The sequence below is a fragment of the Rhodotorula graminis genome, assembly GCF_001329695.1.
Source record: "Rhodotorula graminis WP1 unplaced genomic scaffold RHOBAscaffold_2, whole genome shotgun sequence".
NCBI lineage: Eukaryota > Fungi > Basidiomycota > Microbotryomycetes > Sporidiobolales > Sporidiobolaceae > Rhodotorula > Rhodotorula graminis.
Genome location: NW_017264929.1, coordinates 437816 through 449177, shown reverse-complemented (window position 1 = coordinate 449177; position 11362 = coordinate 437816). Strand labels below are relative to the sequence as shown.

Below are 11362 nucleotides of genomic sequence, written 5' to 3'. Positions count from 1 at the left end.
TTGACTAAGCAGCTGCGCCAGACTGCACCACACCGACCTCTGTGTTGCTCGAAACGCCCTCCCGACCGCGCCGCAGCCCAGCCAGAGCGCGTGTTCACCCCGGTTAGTCCGACCGTTGGCGGCTCTTCCTCATCTCGATCCGACTTCTCACCCCGCGCTCCCTCTCGCAGAAGCTCGACCCTCTCCAGCTCGCGCAGGCCACGACTGGACACACGCTCAGCACCCCCACCGCACCACCCACTCGTTCCCCTCGCTCCCACCCACCCCTTTGTCCGCCTCCGTCAACCAACCAACCACCGCCCTCGCACGCTCCACGCCCCTCGCTCGCGCGCACCAGAGCGAGCCCTCCCCGCACCACGATGAAGCCCACCACGACCCTCGTCGCCCTCGCCCTCGCCGGCAGCACTGCGCTCGCGGCCCACTCGCACGAGCACGCGCCCCTCGCCGCCCGCGCCGCCGCCGCCCACCCGGGCATGCAGCGCCGCGTCGTCGCCAAGCGCCAGCTCGTCCAGGGCCTCGTCGACGGCCTCCTCGGCGGCGCCCAGTCGTCCTCGGCCCCGGCGGCGGCGACGGCTGCCACCAACGCGGCCGCTTCGAATGCGCCCGTCGCGCAGGCTTCTTCGGCGGCGACGAGCGCGGCGGCGGGAGCTGCGTCGAGCGCTGTCGCTGCGGCGCCCGCGAGCGAGTCGGCGCAGGGGCAGCAGGACGAGCAGACGAGCGCGACGAGCGCGGCGACCTCGGCCGAGCAGACCCAGGCGACCCAGGCGGCGACGAGCTCGGCTGAGGCGACGCGCGACACGGCGACCGCTGCGGCCGCGACGAGCAGCAGCAGCAGCGCCTCGGCTGTCGAGCCGTCGTCGGCCGGGACGACGACCGTCACGCAGGTCGTCAGCGCGTCCTCGGCGAGCAACACGGTCGTCTCGACCGACAGCGCCCTGTCGAGCGGCTCGCCGAGCGCCTCGTCGTCGTCGGCCTCGTCGTCGGCGTCGCTCGCCGCCGACTCGAAGGACGACTCGTCGTCGGGCGGCATCAGCAAGGCCGTCCTCATCCCGCTCATCGTCGTCGCGAGCGTCGTCGCCCTCATCGGCGCCATCTGGACCATCGTCCGCAAGACGAAGTTCTCGCCCTCGCGCCGGTTCGAGGCCAAGCTCGCGCCGATCGACTATGCGCCCGACGCCGTCCACCGTGACGGCGACATGGACGGCGACCACGATGCCATCCTCGCCCACGCGAGGAACGGCAGCGTCATGTCGGGCGGCCACGCCGGGTACGGTGCGGGTGCCGGCGGCGGGAGCTACGGCGCGCACTATGCGGCGAGCCTCGCGAGGAGCGACTCGGGCAAGACGAGCGTGCGCGGCGGCATGCCCATGAGCGAGTCGTGCGTCGACTTTCTCCTACCTCTTCCCTCTTCCTCTCCTCGTCCAGCACTGACACTCTCGATGACAACAGGATGCACAACGTCGCGGCCATCCCGTACGCCGGCCCGGCTTACGTCGCCGCCCCGTACGGCGGCCCCGCCTTCACCCCTGTTCAGCGTGCGTCCACTCTCTCTATATTCCTCCCTCTCTCGCCTACTGCCGCCAACATCGACCTGATTCTCTCCTTTCGACGCACCGACAGCCGGCTACCCGCAGGCGCACGAGCAGGCGTACGCCTACGCCGACCTCCACCGCGCCGGCTCGTACTCGCACCCGCCCAACCCGTACGCCGGCAACGTCGAGGTCGACATGCGCTCGGCGTCGCCCGGCCTGCACCGCATGCCGACGTCGCGCAGCGGCATGATGTCGCCCGGCCCGGCCTCGATCGCGTACAACCCGCCGCGGTACTGAGCGTCTCGCCCGCTCGCCCTCGCGCACGGACCTCGACTCGCCCTAGTTCTCCCTCTCGCCGTTCCCCTGTTGCATAGCCCCCCTTTTTCGTCCTTTCCACCTCTCGCGCCCTCTCGACTCGACCTATACGGACACTACCCACACTCGCTCGCCTCGCCTCGCTCCTTCCGACCTCGTGCCCGTCGTCGTCCTCGCCGCGCCTTTCCTTCCTTGTACCCCTCGCCGCCCTCGCCGCTTGACTAGATACCCCTTCTCCTCCCCTTCGACCGCGGGCTCTCGCTGCCTCGCGTCGTCGAGCGAGCAGGCCCACTTCCGAGCGAGGCTCGTGCGCACGCTGGTCGTGCGTTCGTTTCTCTCCTCCCCTCGCCTGCCTCTCTCTCTCTTTCTTCGAGTGCCGTAGCGCACACTTTGTCTTTGCATTGCACGTCATGCCGTCTATGCGCGTTTGAAGCGAGAGCCTGCACCTCGTCGTGCGCTCGAGGGACGAGAAGGCTGCGTTAGAAAGGAGGCGACCCTGACCGCCAGGCGCGAGCTTGGCGTCTCGAGGGAAGAGCGCGAGAGATATGTCGACTGCAGAGGTCGAGTCGGCGTGCTTGGAAAGGAAACGCGAGGAGGAGAAGAGGGAGAAGGGAAAGGACGAGGCAGTGACGACGACGCACGAGAGCAGGATCTGCCTGACACGTGCGCCGCACGCCGCTCCACCTGCGTCGTGAGCGAGGGCCTCCACCAGGCCCTTTTGAGAGCGCTTGGAGAGGCGGTACCCAGCGCTCGAGCCGAAGAAGGCGAGAGAAGGGGGCCGGGACGACGACGCGGTGGCACAATCCGGCTGGGGGACGGACCTGCGGGTCGGTCAACCACAGATACGCTACGGACTCGTTCCCTTTCCACCTCTCAGTGCTCGCTAGAGAAGTCGAGGCGAGAACGCAACCTTCTCAGTTGAGAGCCTCTCGAGGAGGAGAAGGCAAAACGTGCGGCGATGATACAGCAACAACGACGACAGGCACTCGACGCTCGACTACTTGACAATCTTCCACGAGCCCTTTGGCGTCTTCGAGACGAGCCCTTCTGCCGCGACCGCCTCGAGGAGGGCCGTGAGCTCGTCGGTCGTCTTGCCCTTGTAGCCCGGCGCGAGCATGTTGAGGGTCGAGTGGATGCGCGAGAGTGGGAGGGCGCCGAGGTTGGTGAGCTGCACAGAGAGAGAGAGGGCCGAGGTGAGCGAGTGCGAGGAGCGAGAAGGGACGAGGAGGAACGAGGGCGGCGCACCATGCCCTGGATGTACTGCCAGAAGACCCGCATCTGCGTGAAGCGTCCAAGGAGACCGTCAGTACGTGCTACTCGACCGAGAGCGAGAGGAAGATAGAGAGAGAGCCATGGGCGCACCTGCTCGACCCGCTGCGCCTCGACACTCTGCACCGCCTCCTTCTCCTCCTCGATGACTGCGCGCATGCCCGCTCGGTAAGCTCTCGTCCTCTGCCGCGCACCAAGGAGAAGAAGGACAGGGACGCACCGTGCGCCGCACCCTCGGTCGCGCCGCCCGCACGCTCATCGACCACCTCGACGAGCCGCCACAAGTCGTCGTCCGGGAGCGACCGCAGGACGCCGAGGTTGTTCCAGAAGTAGAGCGCGTTGCGCACCGTGCCGGCGTCGGGCCCACGCAGCTCGGTGACGAGAGCGTCGGGCGACCAAGTATCTGTGAAGGCTCGGCTCGTGAGCTGCGACCTCGAGGAAGGGAGCTCGGACGAGAGAGAGAGTGAACGTACCTTGCGACGAGAAGAGCTCGATGATGGCGGCCTGAAGCGGCGTCGCGTCGACCGTGATCGAGCGGTCGCGCAGGTCGAGCGTGAGGTTGACCGACCCGAGCTGCGGCAGCCAGCGCAGCTTCTTGTCGCGCTTGGCGGTCGCGAACGTGCGGTCGTAGGCGGCTTGAGCGCTGTGCGCAAGGAGGAGCAGTGTCAGAGAGTGTCGGCAGAGGAAGAAGAGGGAGCGAGAGGGACGCACCGGCCAATTTGCCCGGGGAGCTTGAGCGGCGCCGGCTGGAAGGACGGCCAGAACAGGCGCGAGACGACCGTCGCGTGCAGCGGAACGTCCTATAGAACGACCCGAGTCAGTGCCCTGACCGGCTCGGAGCGAGAGAGGCGGCAGCGGACGGACCGGGATCTGCTGGTGCACGGCCTCGTCGATGCGCCTCGAGTCCTGCAGGTCCTTGATCATGACGTCGCAGCCCTGCAGCGCCTGCTCGCCGAACCTGCCCTTGAGCGTCTCGACGTTCCTGACCTGCCAGGGAGAAGAGGTGTCGGCGGGGGCGAGGTCTCGAGAGAGAAGAAGGAGAGGACGCACCTCGGCCTCGAGCGCGTAGTCGCGGATGGCGAGCAGACGCTGAGCGAGCAGGACCTGGAGCTCCTTGACGAAGACGTCCTTGGTATCGTAGATGCTGACGAGGAGCTGGATGACGTCGGCGCCTTTGCCCTTGCGGAAATCTGCGCCGAGGAGAGCGAGTCAGTCCGGGCTCGTCTGAGGACGAGGAAAGGCTCGAGCCGACGCACGATCAGGTGCATCGACAGGATCAGGCGTCCACTTGGGGTCGTTGAAGTTCTCGGCCTCGTCTCGGGCGTCGCTGACGAGGCGGGCGCTGCTGTTGACGAGCTCCTCGAAGAGCGGGTTGCCCGGCTCGATCAGGCTCTGCACGATGCACCGGATCGTGTCCTTGCGCGCTCTGCGACACGGTGAGGCGACGTGAGCGGCGCGAGAAGAGGCGGGCGAGGGGATGGACAGGAACGGACCGCAGACACTGCCGGATGGGCTCGGCGACCCGGCTGAGGAGGACGCCCGGCGGATCGACGACGCGCAGGCACCGGATCGTGGCGATGTAGGTCGTGATGATCGTCTCGGTGTCGGCGCCCGGGTGAAGGAGCCGGCGCGAGAGCTGCTCGCGCAGTCGGGTGACGAAGAGCGTGCGCTGCTCGGTCTTGAGGAGGCAGGTCTGCGAGAGCAACAGGGCGTGAGTCTGTGACTAGGGAGACCTGACGAGCGAGAGGGGGCGCACCTTGAGATCCTCGAGGGCAGGTTGCGAGGCCGGGAACGCGAGGATCATGTCGAACATCTCGGTCGTCCTGCGCGCGCTCGAGCCGGTCGTCAGGCTCACCGTCTCTGCAGGACATGGGGACAAAGCTGACGCACCTGAGCTGACACAGGACCTTGTGCACGTGGTACTCGAACCGGCTCAGAGTCGGCTTGAGGAACTTGCGCGCTTCCTCGTGGCCGACGTTGCCCTCGGAGCCAAAGTCGTAAATGCCGCTGATGAGGCCCATGACGCCCGCGTTCGGGCCCGTGACCGACACGCCGTTGAGCCACTTGAGGAGCGGCTCGAGCTGCTTGTGCGTGTAGGCGCCCTGGGCGTCGCCCGTCACCTTGGCCTCGATCTGCTCGTAGATGAGGCCGAACAGGAGCGGGTCGTAGCGGTCGAGGAGGGTGATGAGGGTCGGGATGGCGCGAGGGTATGACGGGGCGCCGACCTCGGAGGGAGACGGGCAGGCAAGGAGGGTGCGCAGGAAGGAACGCAGGGCCGGGGCGAACCGGGGCGGGAGGACGAAGTGGAGCGACGCAAGGAAGGTTTTGCGGAAGACCGAGAGGGCGGGCGAGTTGTTCCTGAGGACGCGAATGTGTCAGTCGCATGTGGGCACGAGATGAGACCGAGAGAGAGAGAACACGTACGGCCACAGGGCGGCAACGGGGTTCTGAAATCTCGTGATCCAGTTGCCGATGCGGTGCAGCAGCGACAGGATGACCTTGAACTGCTCTTCCGCAGATGTTGCCGCCTGCATCGCAGGAGGAAAGGTTGGTCAGCAAGGCCGTCTGGGGGAACGAGGCGCAAGACGAGGGGGCGCACCTCGGAGCGGTTGAGGTGCTCGTCGACGTCGACTCGGACGATGACGAACGCATCGCGCATAGAGTCTGCGCAGGTGCCCGAGTCAGTGTGGGTGTCTTCTGAGGGCAAGAGAGCGAGGTGCGCACCGAGGTAGTTGTTGAGGAGGTCGTCGGTCAACGAGTTGGCCTCGAGGAGGCTAAAGGCGGCCGTGACGGCTTGTGGCTGGTCGAAGCGCGAGAGCTTGTACAGCTTGCGGTCTGACTGAGGGTCGAGAGCACGACTCGCAGTCTCCCATGCCTGTGGGCGAGTGTGGTGAGCGACAACTGATGAGGATCCGGCAGCGCGGGGGGAAACGAGTCGGCGCACCTTGGCGACGGCACGACGGTCTTGTTCCGGCGGGTCGACGTGCGAGTTCCAAGCAGCGAGGATGTCTGCCTCCATGGCAGCCTGTGCCAGAGCGAGTGGGCGAGAGCGAGGAGGCGCGTTCTGGACGCGACGTCGAACCTCTCGCTCCTCGTCTCGCCACCATCCAGCTTGAACGATGCCCGGCTCGCCGTTGTTCAGGCGCGAGTCGAGCTCTCCTGAACCCCCTCCCGCCAAGCGCCAGCGCTTCTTCGCCTCGGACGACGAGTCGTCCTCCCCCGCCTCCGACCCTCGCCCTCAGCCCGAGCCCACCACCCTCACCCTCGACTCGAGCGACGCAGAAGGCTCGCACGCCGGCCCTTCAAGCTCGGCCGACCCGGCGCAGCGTGCGCGCAGGGCCAAAGGTCGCCAGGTCGACTGGGACTCGCGCTACTTCGGCGGTCCGTCCCCCTCCTTCTTGCATCCCTCTTCCTAGCCCAAGCTGACTCGTTCCCTCCCTGCACACAGAGGTCTTTGTCGAGGGCTTCGCGCTCGCCAGCTCGAACGCGTTCGTCAAGCTCAAGCCGGGCGAGCCCATCACCTTGCACCGCCTCAACCCGCACCTCGCCAACTCGACCACGACGTCGGCCGCCGCCGCCGCGTCCAAGCAGAAGAAGAACAAGAAGCTCGAGAACGACGTCGTGCGGTACCTCAACGCCAAGGGCGTCGAGGTCGGCCGCATCTCGCGCGACGACTCGGCCTGGCTCGCCAAGCTCCTCGACCACGACCTGCTCGACGTCAAGGGCTACTGCGTCGCCTGTCGCGACAACTTCCGCTCCGGTGCGTCTTGCACCTCCATCTTCTTTCGAAGCAACCGGGAGACTGACCTTGCCCCGAGTACCCCGTCCGCAGGCGACGACATGCAGCTGTCGCTCTCGATCTCGCTCGCCAAGTCGGCTTTCACCGACCCGAACACGGCCGCACCCGAGCCCGTCTCGCACCTCACCTCGGTCGTCGGCAAGAAGGGCTTCCTCGACGACCTGCGCGAGACGGACCGCGAGAAGCTCCTGCGCGAGCGCAAGAAGGCGCTCAACACGCTCTTCGACAAGGCCGACCTGCAGCCGTACGTCGAGGACGGCAGCGCGCCGACGGGCACGCAGAGCAAGCGGGCCATGTTGAGCCGCATGGAGAAGGGCAAGGGCAAGGCGGGACCGAGCGGGAGCGAGGACGAGGAGGACGAGATGAACGAGATCCAGCTCAACCTCGTCTGTGCGTCCCTCCTTTTTCTCGTCGTGCCTCGTACGAGTTTCCTGACACCCGCATCGCGCGCAGACTCGAAGGCGATCAAGAACGACTCGAGCCTGCCCGAGCGCGACCCGCCCGAGACCTTCTCGCTCACCCTGCGTCCTTGTACGTCCTTTCGCGCCCTCTCTTCTTGCACTCGAACACCTGCTCACGTCGCCCTGTCACCCATGTCGCAGACCAGAAGCAGGCGCTGCGCTGGATGGCGGCCATGGAGACGGGCGAGGAGCAGGCGCGCAAGAGCCTGTCGATGCACCCGCTGTGGGAGAAGTACCTGTTCCCCGGCAGCAAGGACCCGAGCGACTGCTTCTACTACAACCCGTACAGCGGTCCGTCCCGATTCTCTCTCCCTGCCCGTCTCGACGACTCGTTGCCGAGCGCGCACTGACCTCGTCGACGATCTGCAGGCGAGCTCTCGCTCGACTTCCCGAAGGCGTCGACTCACTGCCGGGGCGGTATCCTCGCCGACGAGATGGGCCTCGGCAAGACGATCATGGTCGCATCGCTGTGCGTCACCTTCTCTCCTTTTGCCTGCACCGCCTCGCCTCAAAGCGTCCGACCTAACGACGAGCGCACCTGCAGCATCCACACCAACACGGCGTGGAACGCGCAACCGCCTGTCGATGAAGGAGAAGGCGCCGGCGCCGCCAACTCGGACTCGGACGACGACCAGCAAGCGATCAAGCCCTCGCGGACCCAGTCCCGTCTCGGCGCCACCTTCACCAAGGCCGCGCCGTCCTCATCCTCGTCCACGACCGTCGCCGCCAAGGGCAAGCGCCCCAAGCTCAAGGCGGGCACGCCACGTGCGACGCTCGTCGTCGCGCCCATGACCCTGCTCAGCCAGTGGTGCGACGAGCTCGAGCGCAGCAGCAAGGGCCGCAAGATGCGCGTCGTCATGTACTACGGCAACAAGCGCGAGAGCGGGTCCGACCTCATGCGCGACATCGACGAGGGCGTCGACGTGGTCGTCACGAGGTGCGCCCGAATTTCCTCCTCTCCTTCCCCCTCCCTCTCCCGCTCGGCCCGAATGCTCACGAGGGTCTTCCGGCGTCACACAGCTACGGTACCCTGTGCTCCGACTTCAAGCAGAGCGGCCTCGACGCGTCGGACAAGAAGGCCAAGGCGGGCGAGGGCGACGACGTCAAGCCTGGGTCGTCGAAGGGCAAGGGCAAGGACGGCAAGGGCAAAAGCGGCGCCGACAAGAAGAAGAAGCAGAAGCTCAAGGGCCTGTACGCCATCGAGTGGTTCCGCATCGGTGCGTCCTTGGTGCTCTCCCTCGTCGTCGACGTCTCAGGCGTCGGGCACTGACTCGCCCGCCACCCGATCCAGTTCTCGACGAGGCGCACCTTATCAAGTCGCGCACGACGCTCAACGCCAAGGCGAGCTACGCCCTGCGCGGCGCCCGTCGCTGGGCCCTCACGGGCACGCCAATCGTCAAGTGCGTCCCGCTCTCGCTTCTCCTCCTCGATCCTCCGTCTCAACTCGCCCTCTCGCCCGCAGCCGCCTCGAGGACCTGTACTCGCTCCTGCACTACATCCAGCTCGAGCCCTGGGGCGAGTCCATTCCCGTCCTCGCCGTCTCTCGAGCGCCACCTGACGGTCCGTGCACGCGCCCGCAGGCAACTTCTCGTTCTTCAAGACTTTCGTCACGGTGCCGTTCCAGAACAAGGACCCTCGCGCCATCGAGGTCATCCAGGTCATCCTCGAGAGCATCTGTGCGTCCCTGTCGCCCCTTCCTCGTCGTCGATCTCGCCCGCGCACTCTGACCTCACCCCGCCGCCGACAGTGCTCCGCCGCGAGAAGAAGATGCGCGACAAGGACGGCAACCCGATCGTCGCGCTCCCCGAGAAGCACCTCAACATCGCGCACCTCGACTTTACCGACGACGAGCGCATCATCTACGACGCCCTGTTCCGCAACGCCAAGAGCCGGTTCCTCGGCTACGCCGCCGAGGGCTCGGTCCTGCAGTACGTCTTCTCTCCTCCTCTCTTCCCCTAGCCCACACAGACGCATCGAGGACTCACGGCGCCTATCCCTCGCTCGCAGACACGTCACGGCCATCTTCTCGATCCTCATGCGCCTGCGCCAGGCCGTCCTGCACCCGTCGCTCGTCCTCAAGCGCCTCAAGGAGAACCTGCGCGCCCAGGGCATCAAGCGCGCCGTCGTCGACAGCGAGCTCGCCGACGAGCACGAGGACGTCGCCATCGAGCGCCTCATCGAGCGGTACATGCGCGGCGCCAAGAGCGGCAAGGAGGCCGAGAGGGCCATCGAGGAGCTGCTCGAGCCTAAGGGCGAGGTCGAGGGCGAGGGCGAGTGCATGCTCTGCATGGAGGTGCGTCCGTCTCTCCTCCTCCTCCTTGGCGGATGATGGCGAGTATGCGAGACTCACACGAGCTCTTGCGCCACAGCCTGTCGAGGTGCCCGTATGGCTACCGCACTGCGATCACTCGGGCTGCAAAGGCTGCGTCCTGCAGCACTTTGTCGACTGCCAGGACGCCGGCGAACCTGTGCGTCGCCCTCTTCCCCTCTCTCCTCCTCCCCTCGGCATGCCCTTAGACGACTCACGCCCTGCCTCCCGCCACAGGCTCGCTGCCCCGTCTGCTCGGCCGGGCCGCTCTCCGAGCGCGAGCTCGCCGCCCTGCAACACGCCGACGGCTCTCGTCCGACCGGCGGCAGCAACTCGCAGGCCGACAAGGGCAAGGGCAAGAAGGCGGCCTACACGGTCGAGACGGTCTCGACGTCGTCGCCTGGCTCGACGGCCTCGACTCGCGAGGTCCTCACCCTGCTCGACTCAGACGACGAGGACGGCGTCAAGACGCCGAGCCCGAAGAAGAAGGAGATCGTCCAGATCACGCTCGACTCGAGCAGCGGCGAGGGCAGCAGCGACGAGGACGGCGACGAGTACGAGCCGAGCCCGCCGCCACGCTCGGCGCGCGTCGACGAGGACGACGAGGACGACGAGGACGAGGACGTCAAGATGGGCGTGCTCGACAGCGGCGACGACAGCGACGCCGACAAGCCGTCGACTCGCAGCGCCCTCGCGTCGACCGACTTCCGCTCGTCGACCAAACTCGACGCGCTCGTCAAGTCGCTCGCGGCGGCCAAGGCCAAGGACCCCGGCCTCAAGGCGGTCGTCTTCTCGCAGGTGCGCCCTCACTTTCTCCGACCTCTCTCGCCTCGCCTTGAGGACCCGCCTCACGCCGCTTCGACCCTGCAGTTCACCGGCTTCCTCGACCTCATCGAGCGCGTCATGAACCGCGACGGCTTCAAGTGCGTCTCGCGTTCCGCTCCTCGCGCCGCACGAGCCGCTCGCTCACCCTTGTCGCCCGCCCGCAGCTACCTCCGCCTCGACGGCGCCATGACGCAGGGCGTGCGCCAGAAGGTCGTCCGCAAGTTCACCAAGAGCGACCAGTCGATCATCCTGCTCGCGTCCCTCAAGGCCGGCGGCGTCGGGCTCAACCTCGTGCGTCGCTGCTCTCGCTCTCTGTCTCGTCCTCGTGCGGCTCCCGCCTGAGCCATGACTTACTCAGTGCCTCATTGTCACACAGATCGCGGGCGACCACGTCTACCTCATGGACACGTGGTGGAACAGCGCCGTCGAGAACCAGGCGATCGACCGCATCCACCGCTTTGGCCAGACGCGCGAGGTGCGCTCCCTCTCTCTCTTCTCGCACCTCGGCAGCAGCGTCTGACAGGCCCTCGACCTTGCAGGTCTACGTCACTCGCTTCCTCATCAAGCGGTCGATCGACGACAAGATGATCGCGGTGCGTCCCCCCTCGTCCACTCTCGCTCTCGGACCGCTCCTGACTGACCCTCGCGCCCTCATTCTCCCCGCCGTTCTCGAGCAGCTGCAAGAGCGCAAGACCAAGGTGATCCAGGGCGCGCTCGGCGGCAACAAGGACAAGGACAAGAAGCAGCTCGCCGAAGACCTCGCGCTCATTTTCGAGGAGGACTGAGCGGGCGAGGGACGAGGAGCAGGAGGCGCAGTAGCTTGAGACGAGTGCACAGCATGTTTTCTCGGACT

General features: G+C 66.8%; 3 protein-coding genes across 3 annotated transcripts; 2 read left to right on the top strand and 1 right to left on the bottom strand.

Annotated features, from left to right (window-relative positions):
* Positions 1-359: 359 nt before the first annotated feature.
* Positions 360-1911, top strand: RHOBADRAFT_51283 (uncharacterized protein; the record flags this gene model as incomplete). Its single annotated transcript, XM_018415757.1, has 3 exons — positions 360-1378; positions 1450-1535; positions 1621-1911. 3 exons carry the CDS (start codon positions 360-362, stop codon positions 1827-1829), a joined length of 1314 nt encoding a protein of 437 aa, XP_018273477.1. The 3' UTR covers positions 1830-1911.
* Positions 1912-3160: 1249 nt separating this feature from the next.
* Positions 3161-5296, bottom strand: RHOBADRAFT_11922 (uncharacterized protein; the record flags this gene model as incomplete). The annotated part of the gene is made up of 10 exons (XM_018412069.1): positions 3161-3519; positions 3590-3759; positions 3828-3916; positions 3981-4103; positions 4167-4306; positions 4373-4532; positions 4600-4809; positions 4873-4939; positions 5007-5123; positions 5166-5296. Coding segments are annotated over 10 exons (1566 nt in total), but the record flags the coding sequence as incomplete, so codon positions are not given.
* Positions 5297-6235: 939 nt separating this feature from the next.
* Positions 6236-11360, top strand: RHOBADRAFT_51281 (uncharacterized protein; the record flags this gene model as incomplete). The annotated part of the gene is made up of 20 exons (XM_018415756.1): positions 6236-6497; positions 6565-6876; positions 6949-7305; positions 7369-7446; positions 7518-7667; positions 7746-7845; positions 7921-8313; positions 8397-8593; positions 8668-8776; positions 8839-8905; positions 8977-9052; positions 9124-9304; positions 9384-9669; positions 9746-9844; positions 9922-10482; positions 10555-10607; positions 10674-10800; positions 10886-10984; positions 11049-11102; positions 11187-11360. The coding sequence occupies 20 exons, from the start codon at positions 6236-6238 to the stop codon at positions 11292-11294; spliced, it is 3669 nt and encodes a 1222-aa protein (XP_018273475.1). The 3' UTR covers positions 11295-11360.
* Between the last annotated feature and the right edge of the window lie 2 nt (positions 11361-11362).